Source organism: Mchenga conophoros, linkage group LG3 (assembly GCF_057382185.1).
Source record: "Mchenga conophoros isolate Kocher_MC1m ecotype Shallow Benthic linkage group LG3, M_conophoros_male_GT1.1, whole genome shotgun sequence".
Classification (NCBI taxonomy): domain Eukaryota; kingdom Metazoa; phylum Chordata; class Actinopteri; order Cichliformes; family Cichlidae; genus Mchenga; species Mchenga conophoros.
In genome coordinates, this window is record NC_140528.1 from 59,000,485 (window position 1) to 59,024,103 (window position 23,619).

A 23,619-nucleotide genomic window follows, 5' to 3' on the forward strand; every position below is an offset into this window, starting at 1 on the left:
AGAAAACTCAAATCTTGAAAAGATCACTAGAGGTCAAATACAGCTTAAGAGTGGCCAAAATTCAGGCAAAGTATCAATTATTAATTAATTAAGAAGGGAGGAAAAACAGACAGGAAGAGGAGGAGGAGGAGAGCAGATGGAAAGGAGTTGCCTGGGTGATTTTTGCCTTGTGAAGTGTGATGGGGAGACGATGAGGCAAAGACAGGGAGAGGGAGGGAGAGGAAATACAGGGAGGAGTAGGAAGGTGGGGATGGTGTGAACCACAACAACAAATAACAGACGAGCAGAAGCAGACAGATGGGATGGAGTAAAATGACAGAAGACGTGTGAGCACAGACTCACAAACACATGTGAGCACGCATAGAAATACACAGATAATGCATGAGCACACACATACACACAGGGGGATTTTACATGCGATGCTGCCAGTGGCCCAGATGGTGTATTGGTAGTTGTAGTGGCAGCCTCGACACAGGCCCTATTAATAGAAAGAGTCGCTCCGTCCAGAGCCAGGAACAAGCTGCACGCCTCCAACTGTTAAATCTGAGCAGAGGAGACTGACAGGGTTAGACGAGATTAGAGCGAGCAGCTCCCGAGCAAAGTCACAACTCAGGTCCTTTGGAGTGAAACGGCTTTAAGAGTGTCTGACGAGGCAGCGCTACAGCTGTGCAAATACAGCTAATCCTCCGGATAACAATGATAACGTGACAACATTTCACCCAGGTGACTTCAGGATATTCTTTCCTCGAGGTTACGACGAGCGATCTGTGTGACAAATGTGCTATGATCAAGTCGTCCCGACAACGAGTGTGAACTGCGCGTGGAGCGAATGCTGCTCCGAAACAGCTGGACGATAAATCCCGGTGAGGCTGATTGATGGACGCCAGCACAGTGAAAATGGCTGGCACCATGAAACACCTTTCAGTAAATTTCCTCAAGTGTGAAATAAAAGCACCCAAAAAAAACCCCTTTAATTAATTTAAAACAAACCCAATGAAGTCACAGCACACTTCCTCCGTGCTGCTGCAGTTAAACCTGCACTTCTTTCTGAACTTCCCTCTCCCTTTATGATGAAAATAGTCTTTAGATGACCTCTGCAGGTAGTCGCTCTTATCTGCTGTACCTTCTCTGGAGTGGTCGATAACTCGGTGTGCCTTAAAATTATATGCTTTGCAGGAGTGCCTCGGGACTCTAAAGGGTTGAGAAGCGCTGGAATTGATTGTGTCAGTTGCTGAGAGGTTAAAGGAAAGTAAGCTAATAAGAGGGCTCAGAGCCAAAAGGCTCAGACCTGCAACACTTAAGAGCCAGTCAGAGTCAGTCCAAAGCTGTTACCATAACAGGGAGGACACAACAGCAGCAGCAGGCGAGGAGGCTGAAGGATGGCCTCCTACACATCATGACTCCTCTATTCAACAATATTCTTTACAGTGTATTCATAGATTCAGCTCTGTTCACTCTGTCAGAATCATCTCACTACTAACAATGATAACAGAAGTTAACTAGGGTATTTAGCAGTTTTCTTCCAGCTTGGTAAGATCTGTTTAAATGCTCAAATTTAAAAAAGATTGCACATTAAAGAAACCCAGTAATGCCTCAATCACACTGGAGGAAAAACAGGATGACAACCTCTGACTAGAAAAACATCTATGGGGTTGCCCGATTGTGGTGACCAACTAATTTAGTGTGTACCACCCTCTCTGGGGTCAGACGACGATAAACTGGTGGACGGCAACTTGTCTCCAAACTCACACCAGCTCCAGTCACTCTCACGTGGATTTGGAAAGGTCTGCAAATAATTACCGTCTAATTTATGAACAGACTGTCAGAACACTGCAATCAATATGAGTCGGTCTGATGAGTGTAACCCATCTCTCTGAAATAAATGACTTGGCTTAACCGGTTGTATTCTGGTTATATTCTGATTTAGAAGCAATGTTACCCATGTACCCATGTCAGGTTGCAGCTACATTGCTGCCCTGCAGCAACTATCTGTGGAGGAGTTTTAGATGTATGAGGTTCTGCCTGGACTCTGAGTGCAAGCAGGTAATGTGAACGTCGGTGTATCAAAGTAAATCAGCGATCTTTGCCATTTTATCACAAACAGATTCCATGTAAATACTAACTTAACCAACTGAGTTTAACTGCAGACTAATTCCATCTCAATGCAGCTTTGTCTACATCTTGATCCAACAAAGTCTCTTTGAGGACAGCAGCTGACTGTGAGTGGTCACAGACTTGGTCCCTGCTTTCGAGCAACCATTTCAGAGTCTGCAAGTTCATTGCATACGTTTGTGCCGTGGTCTGCAACCACTGCTTTTAAAATCAGCCTCATGGACACACATTAACAGTCTTAAAAGGTGCTAGATGTATATGCATTTTATTTTGAAAGATCATCAACTAGCTATGGCTGTGACTTTTGCTGTTCTGCTACCTACACACTGTCCAGGTCACGCTCAGATCCTGGATATAATATGTACCAGTTATAACAATGCACCTTTAAACAATAAAAAATACTGGAAGCATTTGTTTCTGAAGTCATCTTCGGGTTTGAAGTGTTACAAAAGGTCTATGTGACAGAGCGAGCAAGCTGCACACACCCACTCAGTCGCAAGAAACAAGTCAGAAGGTTAGTAAAGTGTTAAGCTTTTGTTCCCAGCAAAGCCAAAAGTTATATAATAAAAAGATGGAAAAGGTTTAGTTCAGTCTGGCTCTGCCCGGACAGTCAGGCAGAGGAGGCTTTACCGGCTGCAGGCTGCGGGCCGTTGTTACTGGGTGTGGCCTTATTCCCAAACACAGCATCGAAATCTACGGTCATGGCGGGGCCGCTCTGCTGCAGAGGTTGGCTGTCCAGTCCTGAGGAATGCAATTAAATATGACTGATTAAAGCACCGTTTGTGCTATTTAGGCTGCGCGAGATAGCAGCTGGAGACGCTTTATCGGGCACACTTTTACAAAGGAAACAGCTGTACATACATCCATCCATCAGACAGGCCCAAAGTCACAGCTTTGCTTTAAGTAAGGATTCCAGCACCTCCTGCTTAACTAATCCCATTAGATTAGGAGCACGGACGCTACAGTCCCCAGTGTACTGCTATTGTTGTTGCTCGATGACTCGGGATTCTGCGCAGGCTGTCGGGGACGTCAGCCTTTCACGGGAGAGTTAAGCCAGTGCACGAGGAAATCCACTGACGCACCTTTTTGTCTTTCCGCATCCCCGACTGGGATTAGGAGCTTGAAGCCTCGGGGGAACGGGCGTCTTTTGTGGGATCCACAAAACAAGAATACGCCCCAAAAACGTCACCATAAAGCACAGATATGCAATTATCTGCATGTAAAATGTTGCTCTTACAACATTCAGAAAAAGTGACGTCTTAACAACTAGCATGCTGCTATTTGTGCACCTGTAATTGGCAATTCTGTCACGGCACAAGTTTCCCTGACTAAAACTTTGCGTGTATGTAAAGGAAGACTCTGCCATTTTGGATATAAGCTCATTAATTTCCCAGAGATGCTCCGAGCTGACATCTATACTGTATGAGACACTGGTTTGGTGCTGGCTCAGAAAGCTCAGCATTGGGGCCAATCTATTCAGCTATATTACACGTTGTGCTGTCCTTTGATACCATGTTTCTGCAGCAGTGCACCAGCTTTTAAGTCCGTTTTTGTTGTTGTTTGTTTGGCTTTTCACTTTACCAAAAAAATATGTTGACACCCACTGAAAAGCTCCAACAAAAGCACTCTCTTTCTCTTTCTCATTATGTTTGGTTTTACACTTACTGGGAAGCTTTTAGTGCATCTACAGCAGGGAGAAGGAGCCGTCTTCTACCTGATTGCTATCATCTTCACTTCACCCGTCTCTTGTGTGAGGTGGTGTACTCACAGTAAAACAGAGCAGAGAAAAAACACTAGTGCAATCATGAAAGACTCAAACTGAGCTTGAATGAACCAAAATGGTAATAAATGAAGTGAATACCATTTCTTTTTTGGTACGGTGGTAAAAGTGTGAGTGAGAAAAATCCCTAAAAAGGATCATTCCAGCTGAAAAAGTGGGACAAGTCAGTGCATCCCTTTAATGGGAACGTTACAACTCGTGGTCTCAGCTAGCCACACATTCTCTGTAAAGTTTTCCCCAGCACAACGGGAAGCATATTTCCCTCAAATATTAAAGTACTCTTTTAAAATACATCCTCCGTCTATTGCCCGACTGAAAACCCGATCAGTATCTCGTAATCTTACATCCTCTGACATTTCCTGAAGCAAGTAAGCTTTGTGGTATTTCTGAGAAAAGTACGGGGGACATTTATCTGAGCTTCTGGGTCAGAGTCCCTGATAATGTGAAAGGCTCATATCTGAAGTGAGGAAGTCGCTCTGACTGTAACGTGGCCAAACTCTGCATAATCCTTTATCATAAAGCCTTAAATACGCCGCACTAGTCCAGCTTACAGACGCATCTTTGCGCTACATTTTGATCCGAAGCGGCCGATTGCACCCGCTGAAATGTCGACCTTCTTCTTTTTTTTCCCCTCCACACAAATTTGTTGGGGTGCAGTCTGTTCTCAGCTTTTCAGCCTCAAACAAACAACAAGGAGACGCTGTGTGAGTCTCACTTCTGTACTGAGCAGCAGAGATTGGAACGCAACACAAGACGCCGACTGGGTCACGCTACATTAGCCCCTGAAGAAAACACGATGACGGTGGAGACGAGGATGGTGGTGGATGGATGGTTTCCATGACGAATGGTCAGATAGATGGATGGACACAGGTGCTCGAGTGGCAGCCAGAGGGGATATTACAGAAATAAATTAACTTGTGTAAGTCTGATTATACGCATGTCTGCATCCCTGCTGGTGCATTTATTTTTATATATATAAATATATATAAAAATAAATGAAAACGTGTATGTATGCAGGTAACGTACCTCCCCAGGCACTATTGGCGTTGGAGATGGAAGGAGTGCTCTGCACAGCAGGGATGAAGGCTGGCTGAAGATCAAACAGGTCACTGTTCAGATTGGGCACACTGAGGAGAGAAAAGCAGAGAGGCAAGCCACAGAAGAGGCGGGCAGAAAAAAAAGAAAAGAAAAAGAGGGTGAAAGAAATGAGGATGAGTCGAGAGGGAGGAAGGGGAGAAAAAAGGGGAACAGGAGTCGAGTAAGTCAGCGAGAGAACAGAGAGATACGGAAAGACAGATGGAGACGCAGCATTAATATTTAATCAATTGAGCATAAATAGCTAAAGCCACCACTAAAAATGTTCGTTTGTCACAGATAAAGATTAATCCTCCCACTCTGAAGGGCTGTAAAAACTTCCAGAGAGCAATAAAGCAGTTAGGAGCAGTAAATTCAGAGCGTGCACACTGGGCCTAAATTCTGTTCTGATTATCAAGAATAAATAGTCTTACTTTACCTCCGCTACAGCCGGAGATGAGATACGAGAAGGATGTGTTGTGTTAGATAAGAATTCTTTTTAAAAATGCACGCTGACAGAAAACAAATATATATTTTTAATCTCTGTTGCACAACAAGAGGAGGTTTGTTACTGTCTTTAAAAAGTTCATTAACATCTTGAAACTTCAGCTGAAAATCTGTATTATAATATAAAGCACCTCCTGTTGAGTTCAAATGGCTGGGCACCAGCACCTAAAACCCACTGCAGCCCTAATATTTCACCCACCGGAGCTGTGAGTAAGAATGTAAATGTCATCATGTCTCCAGAGCAAAGTCTGCATGATGTTGAATTTCAGGCATGTGAGAACAGTTTAGCTAATTAAATCTGTCATGTGTCCTGCCTCCTGGCAGCTTCCTTAAGTGTTTCCAGTAGTGAGAACTTGTCTGCAGTGGACTATCTCCTGTAGTAAGAACGTAACAAGGACGATGTCCTGACCGATTCTCCTCATACTGCACAAAGTTCACGAGTGACAGCGTAATGTAAGGTTAGATCACAACATTAGATCTTCACAGCATCACCATCATTCAAATGCATCTTTTTAAGTTTTCTATCAGCTCCTCTTTAACAGTGGTTATCGTCTGTCTGCAGACTTCCTATACGGGCTCTGCACTCATACAAACTAAAGAACAGATTTAGTAATGTGTCACGCCAGTGCAAACTGGGTTTCAATGACAAGACTGTATGTAAGAGGCAGGAACTCAACAGTGCTCCCACTGATTTTCACCTAGGATGCCAGGATAAAAATCACGTCAGTCACATGATCACCCTCAAATCAAAGCCAATATGTTTCATGGACTTGACAGAAAACGAATCACTAACTCATTTGTTGCTTGTGCATCACATCCAGATGACAGTCTGAAAAGTAGGGGTGGGTTTTGATAATCGATTTATCGATTAATATCGATTCTGGCTTGGATAACGTGATATCGATTCATTAAAATCCTGAATCGATTTTTTAATATAAATTTATTTTGCCCGAAATGCCAGATTCTCAGTTTCGACAACCACCAAACAGCTAAAACAGTAAATGAGAGCAGGTACACGGATTCTGCACAAAGACGTAAACACAAAGCGCGGACCCGCCGACGGATCAGAATCAGTGAGATGTCGCCTTTCTCACCCGACGGCACGGTCGGGGCTGAAAGCCGACAGCTCGCTGATTCTGATGTTTCGGCGGGTCCAAGCTTTGTGTTTACGCCCTTTTTGCGCTGATTCTAGAGCTGTTAGTTTGATCTCTCTCCAAACAATACTGACTGAACCAGCAGCAAAAGAAGATTCAAACTACGCTTCACATAAACATCGTACACTTCATGCACAGCTCTCTCTCTCTCTCTCTCTGTACTTCAAGAACAGTTTCCCGTCTAAAAATCTGTTTTCTGCAATATTCGCTTGCTTGTTACGCACAAGTCTACGTTGTTTACAGCGCTGTCGGCCACTCTTTTTTTCCCTTTTACTTACTTCCGAAAAGAAAACCTAATTTCTGCTGTTCAATACTGAACAAATGTAAACTTTTTAAAATGATGCAAAATGCAAAACGTTAGCTGTGTCTCTAATAAAACTGCTGTAACTTCAGAGGTAATGTTCATATGTTGATTAATGGTTTTCTTTTGTTTTTGATGAACTGCAGAATATTTTTATAAAACCCAGGCCAGGAAAACCACCTTCATGTTTTTCTGTTTTATCTTCAGTTACTTTGACACAAAGGCCTCTGCTGTGATGCTCACACCTTTGATAAAGTCTTGTGAGTGTCAGCTTCCTTTTTATAGATGCAAAAATATGTAAATGTACTGATCTGAATTATAATATTTCTGACTGTCTGAGGCAAAATTTCCCAGATTCAAATCGAATCGAATCGATTCTAGAAATCAGTGACGATACCCAGCCGTACTGAAAAGTAGCTGCCTACTAACACAGGAGGAAACAATGTAACTGAACGGACCAATCACAAGTGTTGCAGACTGTGCTGATGTAACGTGGAGTTACATTTCTCCGGGTGAACGTCAGGCTGTAGCGTAAGGTTTTAGATGAGTTACAAAGTAACTCCTGTCTACGTCTAACACAGTGCATTGGTGTTAGAGCTACACTGTAGCTGGTCAGTGGTGCTGTATCAGTTACCATATTACTAAGTGGGTTTCATTTAAGAACTCTATGTGCTGCTCTTGTCTCAAAACCTGCTGCTTGCAGCATGAAGTCAGATCTCTGCTGCACACAGGACGGTGGTAAAATGCAAATTCCTCACCGACCTGTTCAGTAATGTGCACACCTGTGCTCGTTACTGAACATCTTTACAAAGCGCTGCATATTTAAGCTAATGGCTCCTTTTCAGTGTGATGAGTATGACTGTGTGAGGGAGGTGTTTGGCTGTGCAGCGTGCTCACCTGTTGGTGGACAGCGTGGAGCTGAAAAACTCCGGGGTCTGCGTGACGTGGTTGTTGTTGTTGGCGCTGCCTATCGACTGGCTGCTGGGGGAGGCAGAGGGTGGAGTCTGCATGGTGATCTCCTTCAGGCGCTGGTCCTGGAAGGAGAACACACAGCCGGGAGTGTGAAAAACAGCACAATGTGACCAGGAAGGCAACACTTAAACAGCTATTTCCCACAGAAATAAACAAGAGGCTCTTTTCCAACAAGCTCCGATCCGGGGGAAGTGACACACTGTGTGCACATGAAGAAAAATACACATTTCCACAGAGGAAAGCACCACCCTAAACCTCCGCAGTTATATAGCTTTGTGTTGCTGTTTTTGATTCAGGCATCTAATCTCACAAATGAATGACGTGACGCAAGGATGAGCAAGAGAAAATACACAGGAGAAAGTACGCTTTGGGGATCTACAGAGTCACTTCTTGGCTTTAAAAGCCAGGCCAAATGAATTCCCAGCCTCAGATTATTGTGCAGTTTCGCCTGCCAAGGCTGCCGTGTTGTTTTTGATTCAGCGCACACAACAATACAATGACAGGCTATTAGTGTAAAGTACTTTAAAACTAATTGTTTCCAGCAAATTCTTTTTTGTTGCGATGCTAAAAAGTCCAGCAGCGCTTGACCCCGAGACTCAGGTGCTGCTGAAACGCTGAATGCGGATCTCTCTGGTGACAGAAACACCGACATCAGCAGAGTCCAACCAAACTGGAGAAAACAATAACAGGTTTAGAATTTTGTGCCTTTTCCGCTGATTCGGGAAGATGAATTCAAACGCATGTGAAGCCTGAGCTGCGCACGCCTTTACATTTAGCTGAAACAGGAGTAAAAAAGCCTGCCGTCAGGTTATGAAACACATCTGGATAATGCAGTTTTAAATAATTTATTCATCAAATCATCATCAAAGCACTCTGAAGGTGTTCCTGCAGCTCTAGAGACTCTTAACTCTTGCATTAATATAAAGATTTTGCATCAGGATCAGCTCGACGGAAGACGTCCAACTGTCAAGCAACTCTGTTCTCAGTCATCTGTGTTAAAATTTAAAACACATGATAATAAAAGTAACTAATATCGGTTTCTCCATGCGAGTCACAGAAGACGCTGAAGCTTCGAGTGCCGTTTTCAGCGACCACATCGCTCGCTTTTGTCATTCTCGCTGTTGTTATTGCCTGTTTCTCGTCTCACACTCGTGTCCTTCCCCTGATTCGCTGTGGCAATGAACTCATTTCTCCACAGGGATCGATGCACATATGTCCATATACTTTATTGATAGTGCGTGTTTAAAGAAAAAAGAAAAAGGAAAAAGAAAGGAAACAACAGCTCTGACCAAAGTGCTCCCAGTTAAAAGAAAGCAATAAATAGAATGAATAGAATAGCCCTTTATTGTCATTGTACATGTACAATGAAACTGTGGGTGCTCAACACCAACTGTGCAGGAAGAAATATAAATAGTAGACAGCAGGAGAAATACATACAAAAATAAGAGAAAGGCACACGTTAGAGAATAAGTGGCAAAAAATAAATCACGTCTTAAAACAAGAAGGAAAACTAAAGTGCAAAACTAGAAATAAAATGGACAATAAAAATAATAATAAGTCAAAAAAAAAAAAAAAAAAAGAGAATGAAAGTGGCCAGAAACTGACTTGAACCAACACTTTTTACACACTGTGAGGGATCACTGCCTTACTGTCATGGTTTTGCTTGCATAATGACAATAAAACGTCTTGAATGTTTAAGCTTTCAGGTGCTTGTCCAGGCATTTTCACTTCAGCCTGAACTTTCAATGTATGCAAATGTTCTACTGCACTTTACAACCTCGTCCACCTTTCAGGGATTTTGGACTTTGAGCGGATTAATAGGCAGAAGCTCCCGCTGCTGCCGCGCCGGCCTCAGCCAGGCCGAGTCCTCTTCATCGTTATTCTGACAGTGCAGCGAGGAACAAATGGGAACTGCTGTTATTGTTTTGGCTGAGGCCCCAGCTGGACAGTAGCTGAGCGTGAGTGCATGTGTCCATATGGACACCAGAGAGCGCAGACAGCTGGACTAGAGTATTTGGACGACCCCCGCTAACCCCAGAGCTCGTTCTCTCTCTTTTCAGCTCCTCTTCTTTACTCTGTTCTGCTCTCGCTCTCACTTTATCTCCCCTCTCCTTTCTTACTAAACCCAAAAGGTAATCGGTGGACCCTGGCAGAAACAGGGGGCAACCAAAGGCACGGAGTAAACAGCGTGCTAAAATCCAATCAAGCACGTGCACGCGAGCGCACACCTAGGCGCGCTGGCTGGCTAGCAACACACAGACAAGTGTAATCTGCCAGGATACACACAGAGATCCCAGTAACACTGGGAGACACGTACTGTATCTTTTCTGCCAGGATGTAAGCACGCTTAACATGCACACACACACTGAGTCGCTGTGTTGTAGCTTCACTGCTCCTACTCAATGACAGTTTGCTGTAAGGCAGGACTCCCAGGGCTGGAGCAAGAAACGTCAACACATTTTACACTTGACTTTTCTATTGCTCACTTCGCCACTGAGACTGCTGGCCTTTATCCTCGACTGGGAGTTCAGAACTCGCCAAAGTTACTCGACAATCTTTCAGCAGCAACGCAACAACAACACAGCCGGTAAAGCAAAGTGGAGCAGTATGGATTTTATTTCTCCTCCCCACTTGTAAGTGCTTAAATGTTGCAGGAGATTTGCAGTAGAGTTTTTCCAGAGACAGGACTGCAGCTACGCTCGTCATGGAGGTGGTTTTTGTGAGGCTATTATTCTTTATTTCCATATAGACAGGCTGGATTATAGGATGGGTTTAAAGAGCTTCAAGCACAGACTTATAACAAGCACTCCGACTCCAGCAATAAAAAGCAACATCCACACCTGATTTACGTTTGCATCACTCCCGACTTCTGTGTCTAAATGACCCGATTTTAATGTCGAGGACCATCACTGGCAACGACAGTGGAGGAGCGTGTGGTGTCTGAGCCCAAGGGTCAGGAATGCTGCTGGAAGCACGCCTGTCCATTTATGAGATTCACTGGGTTTTACACTTGAATTTTGTCCCACTGTATCGAACTTTCAACACAAAGTTCTTGTCTAATGTCCAGAAGCATCCAAGAAAAACATTCAGCGACTTTATGTGGCCTGTGCCATCTTTTTCTGTGACTTCTTCCTTGTCTTCAAAGTGAACATTAGGTTCAGGGTGGCTTATTGCACAAGTTTAACATAGTCATGACTTTCAAGGGGGGAGGAGCTAAAATCAGGTATGGTTTTTTTGAGCATGTGTAGACGTAATAGGTTTCACGCTCTGTGTCACACAGCTCGTCTGCTCTTGGCCTGCATGAGGTCAAAGAGAAAGGATGAGCTCCAACCATCTGCTGTTCAATGACAACAGAACAACCAAAGTTTCATCAAAACTCAGAGTGAGAACGATGAGCATCATTTTAAACTGTGGGAATCATGCAAAGCTGCTCTAATACAGTTCAATAAAAATGAGCATTCAACACTGAACACTACGACATTATCTGCGCTATATCCATACATCCATATCCATCCATATCCATCCATATACATACACACACACACACACACACACACACATATATATATATAAAAATAAAAGCCTGCACTGACTTCATTCATCGAAGGCTGCTGAACGACTGAAGCATTACTGAATATGTGGGAAGAAATGGCTGTGTCTGGCAGGAGCTGCACGAAATCGAATAAATGGAATCAAGTGATGCCACTTGAAAAGTCTCTTGAAAGGGGAGACAGCAGTAACTACTTGACCTGCTGCTGCTGGCCTCTCTGCTGCTGCAGCTCTGACTCTGCCCTGCTTTGATCCAGAAACAATTTGGCCAAAAAGAATAAAATTTGTTACCTTGAGCGCCTGCAATCTGGCCTGTTCCTCCTCCAAAGCCTGCTGCTTCTCCTTCTCATCCATGCGGCTGAAGGACATGCCGGTGGAGGAGAGAGACGAGACGGCGTTCGACAGGGTGGATGCTCTGCAAACATAAGAGAAAGGGGAGAAAACAGAGGTGGTGTTCAATTTTTCTTTTTGAGGGAGTACTCTCGAGGAGGAACAGTGAAATTTCATATGATGGAAATGCAAATGACGCAAACTAGAGAAAGGCTGATGCCGCTGACCAATTATAACATGTCTACCTGGTGTCTGCATTCAGCTCCTTGGTCTTTTTGCCCTCCAGAGAGGCAAGGTGCTGCTCCAAAGCCTCCAGCAGGCTGCTGGGAGCCTGAGAGTCGAGTATGAGGGGAGAAACGGAGGAAATTCAGTCATCCGCTCAACTTGTTTCTCTCACATGCAAAAAAACAAAAACCCCCACCTACACATACAGTAACAGACACAAACAGCACCCAGAGTTAGTTGGTCTCACAGGAAGGTAACAGAGTACATCAGGCTCCAGGAATAGCCAAGGCAACATGCAGAAAACACTCACACTGTTAGCAGGAGACTCAAAGGAGAGACACAACAAAGGAGGAGGTTGAAAAAGAGTGAGGAAGAAGTTGAAGAGGAGAGGCTGCGCCTTATTCTCTTGACTTCCCGAGCACAGAGCGATCATTTCAATGCCGGGCCTTCCCTTTGCTACGTTTGCCTCTGTCTTATTCATCTTGCAGTGCCCTCACACCGCGACGTCCTGTCAAACAATGCCAGGCTGTACTCTTTACCTCTGACTTGTCAGTGTGCCTCTGCTGTAGCTTTACTAATTCTCTCTGCATTTATTGCACTTGCAGACTGAGATCATGGCCTCGCTTGTTTTTCCTAAAAACAAGCGAGGCTAGGAGTGTTTAAAGAGCCTTTTGTTGTACAACGACACCAGGCAGCAGCGCTAAATTTGAGCTGTTGTGTACCAGTTAGCGAGTGGGTTACTTGGGGACTGTTGCTATGCTTCTACAGATAAAACAGTTCGGCTGCAGCTTCGAGTTCAACTCCAATTGTTTGACACTGCACAACAGGACGTCTTCTGCACTCGTTAGGTGCCTCATTAATGCCAAAAAAGACCACAGCAAAACAGCAAGGCGACAGCGAGCCAGGCAGCCGCACTATCGCTGCATAATCAATGGTTTTTAAGAGCTACGGAGGACCACGAGTGCCAAAATTAGAAATAATTACATTATATTAAACGGGACATAAAAATTAAACAAAATCAATTAAATGACATCAACTGATTCAACATAGCTTTGCATTATTTAGCTTTACTTCATTTCCTATTTTAAAGTATTTCCCTTAATAAATGATGTATTTGTTATTGCTCTGATGCTTCTTTAGGTATTTCTGATTTACACAAATAAGTAGACTGTAATTCAAAGTGTGTTTCTTTGTCTGCTAAAAAAAAAATTGAGACCAACAGCTAAACAAGATAAAGACGATAGATTTCTGGAAAAAGAAAGTATCTCTATTGAAATAAATGAATATATATCACATCAAAGTAAACTGGGATGGAAAATACAACCAGAACCTTTTCAAATATAAAAATAAAATTGGCAAATAAATCAATCTGTCACATTTCATTAATGAAATTAATGCCTACAGTATTTTCTTGATGCAATTAATGGCTCATTTACAGTGATGCCCATAACTTGTTGGGAAAAGGCAACATTTTCAGAGTTTTGCGTCTGTACAACACCACGTGGGAGACTTTCAGCTTTAATTCAACGAACAGTTTTGCATAAACTGTTTAGGAAATAGAGGTCAAACTCATGGACATCAACAGATGTTGTGTTTCCTTCACTGTTATGGCCCTGTCCATAATCTGTTTTGGTGGCTGTTGTTGTCTGTCTGCCTTTAAGTCTTTGCAGGTCCCGGAGTGGATGAGCTGACGGCTGCTGATTGGTCCCTTGGCCATGTGATCTTCTTCAAATCCCTCACCAGCAGTTGTCCCGGGGCAGCCACTGACAGCAGCAGCAGACCTGACCCTGGCCTCCAAAACTTGAGACTTTTGTGCTTGCGATTTGTGCGGCTTCTCTGAGTTCTGTATATAGTGTGTATATTAGCTTTCATTGTACATAGCACATTGTAAATAGCACTGCAACAGAAGGGGTGAGCTGCCGTATTGTTTTTCCTTGCACTGTTTTCTCCTGTTTATTTCAGTTAGGGAGTTAGGTGTAGCGCTTGTCTTTTGTTTGATGTTTGATTTCACATAGGGTTTTAGATAGCACCTCCTCCTGACTTAGCTTGTTTTGTTTGTTATTTTGGCCTTTGTTCACCCTGGAGCTTCATTTTTGCAGTGTAGATAATAAAACACGATTCACTAAGGAATTGGTTTCCCTCTGTGTATGGTTTTGGGGACCAGGGCGGGGCAGTCTTTTCAAACTTATGTTGCGTTCCTGTACCCCTAGACTGGGGCGTAACATTCACTGAGATGCTCCAACAGGCCCTTACTACAGCTCTCTTTAGCTGCTGCTTGTCTGTAGATCTCCATCTTCAGTTCTGTATCTTGTAACTAAAAAGCCTCTGTGTTGGTTTGACATCAGGTGACTGACTTTTTTTTTTTGTCCAATTTTTTCTTGGGTTGCTTTGGCAGATTTGGCTTTTGTCCTTTTTGCAGAACTGTGCAGGCCAAGTCTAATCTGGTCTTCTTGTACTTCAGTGTAACCAGTGGATTGCACTTTGTTGTAAACAGTCTGTATTTCATGAAGGTGTCTCTTGATTTTACACTCTGACAATAATACTCATACCTCCTTGAGATTGCTCCTGAGTTGGTTAGATGTTGTGAATTTATTTTTCTTAACCATGGAAATAATTCTGACATCTTTAGTCACATCCTGTGGGGTTTTGGTGGGACTTTTTGGTGTTCCTGAGCTGGCCGGTGCCGTCCCCTTTTTAAAAAAAAAAAATGAACCAAATTGTTGATTTTGCCACACTGAAAATTCTTGCTGTTCCTCTCTGGTAGGTTTATTTTAGTATTAGAGCCTAATGACAGCCTCCCTCACTCACACTGTCATCTCTTTGGGTCTTACATTTAAAATTAGTTAAAAGCCTAAAAAATAAAAATTCAACACTTTGAATCAACTTTGGATATTAAGTCTGCTTTATTTTTAGAGAATAACAAGGAACTGTAACTGAAAGTGCCTGTCAGTCAGTTTTAAACCTCTAAAATACGGTAATATGTATAAAAATGGCTGCAATTTTTAAACAGTTAATGCAAAATGTTTGTTAGACCTCTGAAAACCTTCACAGTCAATCACAGACTCAGTGATTTAAAATCTACTGTGGTGGTGTACAGAAGCAAGACTGCAAACAAAATGTGTCACTAGTCCAATAAATTAGAGACCCAAACTCATCATTTCTATAAGTGGGAGTTTCAGTCGTCCATACTTAGCATGCAGCAATTAAAAGAATAGTTCATCTCTCTTTTGGCTTTGGAGAGAGGAGGGGAAATTCTTTCACTGTGAAAATATCACAACGTCATGTCTGCCTCTCCGTCCGCAAGAATGCAAAGTTCGCTGTCAGTAGACACACACACACACACACACACACACACACAAAAGAGGCATTTGGAGGCTGGGCCAGACAGTGGGTTCTTGCCAAACTGTTGCCTGGTTGTTAAAGAAACAGCGACTTGCACAAAGAAAGATCTTTAACTGCCGCAGAGTCTGAATAGGTGAAAAGAAGACTGTGTGTGTGCTTAGTCAATATTAGCTCTGACACACACACACTCTCAGAGGGGGGGGAAATATCACGAGCATGCCTTGCTCTTAACATAAGATGCTTAGCAGTAATACCTCTGACTTTAGAAAGCACTGAGAAAAAAGTGCTAGTATTAAAAAAAAAAAAAAAGAATCCCTGCTTTCTTCTCTCTGATGTTTCCTTTATTTTTTGACAGTGATTACGCAGTAATGCTCGGGTCATTCACTATTAAAGCACCTGCACCATGCGTGTTGAAGAAATGATGTCGTGCATGACAAGTATGAAATAAACAACATCTAAAAAGGAGGAGGACGGAATTTAAATGAGCTGAGCCGAAAGCCGTTGCAGAGATTCTTTTCATGCAGATGAAGACGGAGGGGTGAAGCTTCATTTTCTATTCATGAGCTTTCATGGCCTTTTGCTTGTCGTGCCAAGGCTGTGTGTGTGCGCGTTTGAGTGTGTGTGTGTGTGTGTGTGCGCGTTTGATAGCGACTGCCACCTGAGGCCGACACACACATATTGCACTGAGTTGACACCAGATCATTCTGCGCTCGAAAAACAGGGGAAGAGCATGCCTTTGAGGGCTTGAGGTGCAAGTGTGTATGGTTGCACACACACATGCTATGAAGACGTTCATGCAGGAGGAGGAGGTTAAGCAGGATTGGGGGGGGCGTAGAGTATGCAACCCACCACCTACAATGTATGATCCTTTTGTTTTCTGCGAGAGGAGGGGGAAGAAGAAAAACGTCTGTTTAATGACTACAGTAAACTGTGCAGTTTTACTATGAGTTCAACACCCACACTGTCAGCTCGCATGCTGTTGACTTCCAGCTTCACACTCTAATGATTTTTTAGTAATGCATAACCAAGGTCGCGATCCAGCAAGCTGTAAAGTTTTACTGTTGTGTGTCAGTGTGTGGGAGACTCCCCCTCCCTTTAGGCAAAAATAGGAAAAAAAATTCACCCAAGTTTATTTCAACTATGAGCCAAAGTATGCTCAATTTAATAAACTGTCAATCCAATCAGGGCTGCAGCTTATGATTATTTTGTTATGGATGAATCTGTCAGCCAAGGACACACCAATTGATAACTCGCTTCTGAGATATGGTGCTGATATTTGAACAGCACCAAACTGAGCTGGCTGAGGCATAGCAGAGACTGTGACAGCGACAAAGGAACTAGATGACACCAGGATCAGTCACATATTGTGGCTGTGTGCTATGAAAGAAGTCGCGGGTGGGTGAAATAGATCTGTCAGAAGCAACTGCTCTATGCCAAGTTAATTTTGACTCATTGTTATATAAAATACCAAAAAGAAATCCCACAACCCAACACTAAGACAGCATCTCTGATTACATGCATCCACATTTAGCCTACACTTGCTACTTTAAAGATATAGTCAGCAGAAAAGAGGATACTGTAATCATAAATATGCATAGAACAGTATGTAATTACTTTTCCAGCAAACTGATGCCTTCTAATAAACGTATAATTCATCTATTAAAAAGCTGGTTTGCAGAAGCCAGCTTGTTCACCAACCATATTTGAATACAGTGGCCAGGAAAGACAAGTCACTGCACATTATTGGCATTTTACGTAAGCAGCTTGAGATCAGCCTCCTGTCTCCACATCGCTGACAACAAGTTGGCTAAACAACAATAGTTGGTTTTAAACTAACTTTATGCTAGCTAATGTTAGGGTTAAGTGTCAAAAAACACAAAACAAACAAACAAAAACATTCCCTTTGATAAACAGTTTGATTACATTCTCACATCAAATGAGAGTTTATTCACTAAGTGTCTGAGTCCAACAATGTTACATCCGCTTCAAAAAACCCTTCACTAACCCTGGCTAAAAGCAGCTAACAGACACTAAGAGCTGCTAATAAACACCAAGAGAAGCTAACGGCAGCTAACAGAGGCAAGCAGATGCGCTTGTTGATGGTTCAACATATCCTCAACAACACCATCATTTATATTCTCTACAGTCACAGCAGATGGCTGCCCCTGCTGGAGGCGTCTTCCTGTTCAAAGTAAGTTCTTCTTCGCCACTGTTGCCAACAGAGAAATGTCTGATTGTTGAGGTTTTTTCCCCCCTTTACAGCAGATCTCATCCAACTAGTAACTAAAATTAACTGACTGACTGTTGTTGCTCATTAAGAATAATATGATACTGTACAGCAGGTCTGCTAGTTTCGCTGTAAATGCCTTCTGTAGAAAAAACATACACTTTAATAATGCTCTATCACACAGACCAGCAGCAAATCATCACCATTTAGAATCTGAAACAACCAGATAATCATACTAATCATCATTTTGAAAAACAATTAATAGCTTCATTATTTCTCAAAAACAATGTTCTATAGTACACAGCCTAACAGTTTCCGCTTCTCTAATGTGGGGATTTGGGCCTTTTTCCTGTTAAATATTATTGCAACAAACCCAATATTCTCGATTTTTTTGTTTAGTTTTTGCTGTTTGACCAACTAAATGAAGCAATTAACGATGCCACTTACTGCAGTATTTTACACAGATTAATTAAGACAACCAACAGATGGATTGGTAAAGCAATCATTAGCTGCAGCCCTCTTGGTGATCAATTTCACTCCACTGAATCCAAGGACGGGCCTTCTATTTTTAACACATTTAGAACAACAAGGAAGGCAAACAAACACAAACAAACAAACAGAAACAGGTCATTAACGGTATTGAAGTGAATTATAATGTGTGTTTATGGGTAGCAGTGTAACAAAGAAAACAATGTCCTTGATGTTCGATCATAAACCACGGGGAGGATAAAAACAACGCTTCAAGCGATTCCACTGAACTCACAAACAAAAAGGAAAATTTATTCTTGACAATTAGAAAGTGCTGTTGCTGTCCTGTTTTTTTAAGCCCTTCATTTTTGCAATTAACTTTAATTTAATTGATTCAAGGTCCAAAGCTCATTGTTTGGGGTTTTTAAATCGGCGTCAGGCATGCCGATGGCCCGGAGCGCTTAAGCAGGCCAACTTTAACACAGCTCAGTCTGTTTTTTTGGGTTGGTTTTTTTTTATATCTGTAACGAGTATTTAGAAGTGAAAGGGAAAGCAGGAAAGCAAAATCAATTATACCAGAATGGAGTTGCCTGGATTCAAACAGTAAATTCAGGTTAGCTTTCTTTTAAAGAAACAAAAAAGGAGTAGGGTGGAGAGTGAAAAGGAAGTAAACAACTGGTCAGGAGGGAGAAACAGGCATAGGCAGGGGTGAAATAAAGTGTGAGTCAGTGGATGAAAGCACAGAGAGAGCAGTGAGATAAGAAGTAGTGCTGCAGGAGAAACTCTTTGGGGGAAAAAAGGTGAGAAGGTTGGAATTAGAGAGGTGGACGGTGAGATGTACACTGACCTGTGAGAGATCTGGGATGTCACCCTGATCTATTCCAACTTGCTGTCGTCAAAAACAAAATTTACAAAAGGAAAAAAAAAGAAAAAAGGAAGGGGTCGGGGGTGGGATAAAATGGAGAAGGAAGCATAAAGAGGAGGGCGGGGTCCATTTGGTGAAAATAAAAGGATGAGAAAAGAAAAACAAAACAAAACAGGGGAATCATTACTTCATGCAGCGGCAGTGTCAACAAAAACAGAAATAAACATGAAAAAGTTTGACATCTCAACAGTGAATGACAACAATGACTGCACAGTGATAAACATGTCTGACCGATGAGGGAGAGCAGGCATGAAGGATGGCGTGATAACTCTGAAAACACTCATAAAGGACGCCATAACCTGCACCAAAACCATCTCCAAAACACTAGGACACGACATAAACAAGCTTATTTTCCCCTCTTTCAAACCTGTTGTCAAACTCACCTTCAGGCTTTACCAACAGGAAATATGAGTAACGTTTAATCCTGTTACTTGAAGATCGTTTGAGTCAATGAAGAAAAATGTACAGCCTCTTTAAATTATTAGACCAGGATAGCATTTAAATAAATAAATGATCTGGTCTGAAGCAAGGTTTAAAAGATTAAAATACACCCTCAGATGAACAGCAACAATATTGTGTAGTTAATTTAAAAACAAAAAAACCTACTTATGCTGCTTCTGCATTGTAAGTAAGTGGACTGAGGACAAAAGACATCAGGAATGATCTTAGAGAAACAACTGCTGACAATGATTAAAAGTCAAATCCTGAGCAAAGTCCATCATTCTACACTGAGAAAGATAATTAACAACTTTCCCAGCAAACCCACCCCTAGGTGAAAGAAACGGCAAAAACCCAAGAGTTACATCTCAGATCTACAGGCCTCAGTTAGCATGTTAAATGTTAAAGTTCATGACAGCACAGTTAGAAAAAGACTGGATAAGTATGGCTTGTTTGGAAGGACTCTCAGGAGAACGTGTCTTCCTTCTAAAAAGAACACGGCAGCATGATTTAGGTTTCCACTGCATCTAAACAGACCACAAGATTTGCTGAAGAATGTCCTTTAGACAGACAAGATAAAAATCAGATGTGTGGTTGTAATTCACAGCTCGACATTTGGAGACAGCCAAACTCAGCATATCAGTACAAACACCTCACACCAACTGTCAGGCACGGCGGAGGTGGGGTGATGAATCTGGGCTTGTTTTGCAGCCACAGGATCTGGGCACGTTGTCATTGGGCTGAACATGAACTCCTCTGAATACCAAAGTATTCCAGAGACAAACATCTGTCTGACAGATAAGGACGAGGAGTTTGACTCTTTTTCAGCCATTGTGTTTTAGATTTGCTCCTGTGTTTGGGGTCCTGAATGAAATGCTGCGGTGGTACCTTAAGCAAACTGTGCATGAACAAATACCTACAAGCCTCAATGAACTGACTACACATGGTAAATAACAGCGGGACAAAATTTCTCCAAGATGATGTGAAAAACTAATGAAGTCCCACAGAAAACAGTTCCTTCAAGGTGCTTCTACAAGCTGCTCAGTCCTGGGGTGCACTAATTTTCTATAAACTGTTTGTGTGTTTTAGCTTCATTTTCTTAATTAAATAAGGACATTGTGCAATTTGTCATATGTTGCTGTTCATCTGAGGTTGTGTTTACCTGCTGAGGATTTTTTAAATTATGTCCTGATACGTAAAACATTAGAACTGAAAGACAGCATATTTTCTTTCCCCCCCTTTTTTCAACTTTAACCAGTGGGCTTGCATGAGAGAACACAGATATCCTAAAGTAAAAAGAGTCAGATTGGATGTTAAACAGTCTTTACCCTGCTAGCTGCACAGTCCAAAGTCAGTAAAATGTCTGATTCAGCCACTGTAAGAATTAAACATGTGCCTTCCAAAGACGATATTTTAATTAGTTGGCCTCCAACTTATACTTTTGATTATTTATCCTGTTGTCATTTATCACAAAACAACCAAACATGAATATCAAGGGCACATTTCAAGTCAATCCAGGTGCTTTCAGTTATTAAACGAAAGCTTAAGAGTTTAGAAAAATGGGACGGTCCCATTTTAACAGGAGGCCTTTTACACTGCAGACATTTTTCACCAATCACACGACAACAGGGGTAAATCTCAGAATTAATGAAGACTAATGTCCAGTCACCTGAGTCCTCTCACTGTTCATGTTGCTCCCTTTGATTAGAACAGTTCTGAGCCACTGGTAATCTTTCTAACTGCAGGGCCTGAGCAAAAATGTCTGCTGTGGAAAGCTGCTTTCTTAAAATGATGCCCAACCCTCATGTGCAAATCTGCTTCAACAATCCATTGAACTAAAAAGGTAACACCTCAAGATCTCAGTTGTTTTTAGTACATTTACTACACTGACTACTCATCGTTTAGATGTAGCGTTAATGACCACATGGAGCAGACTCATCTGCACCAGCTCGCTACTGAGAAACATGTCATTTAATTTATGGATATGTCATAAACTGCATAGATGGCTTGGAAATCCCTGAAATCTACATGTTTGAATCATGTCATGTAAAACATGGAAGCGAAAAAAATATATGAATAGCTCAGAGCGCTACTCAAAAGCCAATTATAAAAGACAAAAGGAAAGTGACTGGGAACATTTATTTTTTTATGTACATTAATGGAGAGAAGATAAAACCCACTATTGTGGAAGTTACAGCAGCTGATCTCACTGTTTCAAGTCTGCTGAAACACCGGGAGGGATGAAAGAGAGGGGGCACCAGAGGGAAGACAGAAAGAGGGATGATCTGTAGGCGCTGGGCGAAGGAGAGCCACACGAGTATCCATCTCTGTCAGGGGCGGAGGGAAGAGCGAGGGAGGAGAAAGGATGAGATGGAGGAGTGTGGGGAGCAGAGGGAGAGCGAGCTAACGGAGCGCCTAACCACATGCTCCATCTTCGGGGTTATTTTGGGTGCATATATATGTAAGTGTGTGCAGCAAATGTGGGGCTGGGAGGGCAAGTTAGGAATTCTGGTTTGAAGAGCGTACAGTAGCTGTGTGAGCAAAAATGTGGCCCTCTTTATATGCACTTCTGGTTCACCGTATCTGTAGGTTTTATGTATATATAAAGGTTTTTTGTTTTTTGTTTTAAAAACCTTTAAGGAAAATGGTCAAAATTGCCTTCAAAATAAGGTGTCTGTGTGGAAAAATATACCTCTGCCACTTTGAGGAACTCTGAGAGCTTCGTCATCCTGTAAAGGAACTTCTTGTAGATGTCCAGGGCATCTTTACACTGGTTCTTCTTCATGTCAAAGTATTTCTCTACAGAGAGGGAAAGACATACAAATTTAAAAGGAAAAAGGAAGACAGAAGTGTGAAGTACAGTACGAAAGTCAGAAGTCTTGAGCCACCCCTCATTTCTACTCGTTTGTCTACTAAGCAGCCAGACTTTGGAAAGTTTTCTTGAGTAATAGTTCTCCAGGTTTTCTACAAGTCTTTCACAGTTCTTTCTTTGGACATTGGCTGCTTTTTCACTCACTTCCAGTCCAGTTCTTATACCTGACCATTTTCAGAGCCATTCATTTTCCTTGACTTAACAAATGCACCTAACTCAAGGCATGGACTAGTTTTGTGTCTTTACAAAAGAGACCGTTAGAGAGAACCAATTTTAAATTGTATCTTTAGGCACTTTATTACTTGCCTGTCACCAAAACATCATTTGTTTGCCTTTGTTTAGTTGAGTCTATGAAAAAAGGCCAGCACCAACGAGGTGAAGAGCTGTTAGCCGACAACTTGTCATATGCCAGCAAATCTGAGAAAACCGGACAAATGAAGGACAAAAGAAGAAGTGACAGGCCTGAAAAACTGTTTACAGCAGTTGAAGAGTATCTGAAAGTCATGTCCTTAAGAAAAAAAAAAATCCAGCAAAGACCTGACATAGTTCTACTAGAGACCTGCTGTTCACTGAAGCCCCGTCAGAAATGGTCTCAGTGGAAGGGTGGCTGTCAAGAAGCCATTCTTAAGGAAGGGAAACAGGGAGGAAAGGCTGAGGTATGTCAGATTACAAGGCTGGCACAGACTGAAAATCAGTGACAACAGGTCTGATCGAGCAGGGAATCTGAATTTGACATTTTTTGTTCAAATCGGTATATAAGGAGGAGGTCAGGAGAGAGGTGGAGGCTCTGTCATGGTTTGAAGATGCATTTCACTCAGTGATGTTGGGGATCTTTTAAAAACTGATGAAATTATGAACGCAGAAAAGTATCATCGGATTATGATGAAAAATGCAATATAATCTGGAAATGGTTTCATCCATAACAGCATCATTTTTCAGCATGACAATGATCCCCCAAACACTCCCAATGCAGTAAAAGCATACTATGATAGACAAACACACAGTGGAACTCTATCAGTCATGGATTGGCTTCACCAGAGCCTGGACCTCAACTTTATTAAACCAGTGTGGGATCATCTCGACTGACAATGGAACAAGGCAGAAACGTCCAAAGAAAAGCTTTAAATGTCCTTTAAAAGCCTGGAGAAATATTCCTGAAGACTGCTTTAAGAAATTACAAGAAACCTTGTCCAAAGCCCCTTTTCCATTAGTACCTACTTGGATCGATTCGGCACAGTTTCACCACGGTTTGCAGGGTTTTCCATTAGGTCATAGTACCTGGTATCAGGTACTTTTTCAGCACCCGCTTGGCCGCAGTTCCAAACGATCCAACCAGGTACTAA

General features: G+C 42.3%; 1 protein-coding gene across 8 annotated transcripts in view; it reads right to left on the minus strand.

The window, feature by feature from the left end:
• The window catches only part of LOC146579755 (phosphatidylinositol-binding clathrin assembly protein), a 115,110-nt gene that overhangs the window by 25,536 nt on the left and 65,955 nt on the right, over positions 1 to 23,619 (minus strand). For 3 of the 8 annotated variants that reach the window (XM_085264687.1, XM_085264704.1, XM_085264735.1), the window contains exons 7-14: positions 22,097 to 22,203; positions 18,889 to 18,930; positions 16,203 to 16,223; positions 12,025 to 12,110; positions 11,741 to 11,864; positions 7,826 to 7,962; positions 4,919 to 5,019; positions 2,743 to 2,853 (exon numbers count right to left, since the gene is read on the minus strand). In XM_085264687.1, the coding sequence (XP_085120813.1) occupies positions 2,743 to 2,853; positions 4,919 to 5,019; positions 7,826 to 7,962; positions 11,741 to 11,864; positions 12,025 to 12,110; positions 16,203 to 16,223; positions 18,889 to 18,930; positions 22,097 to 22,203 (729 nt within the window). The remainder of the gene's footprint in view (positions 1 to 2,742; positions 2,854 to 4,918; positions 5,020 to 7,825; positions 7,963 to 11,740; positions 11,865 to 12,024; positions 12,111 to 16,202; positions 16,224 to 18,888; positions 18,931 to 22,096; positions 22,204 to 23,619) is intronic. The other 5 variants (XM_085264708.1, XM_085264726.1, XM_085264696.1 and 2 more) reach the window with 5 other exon arrangements.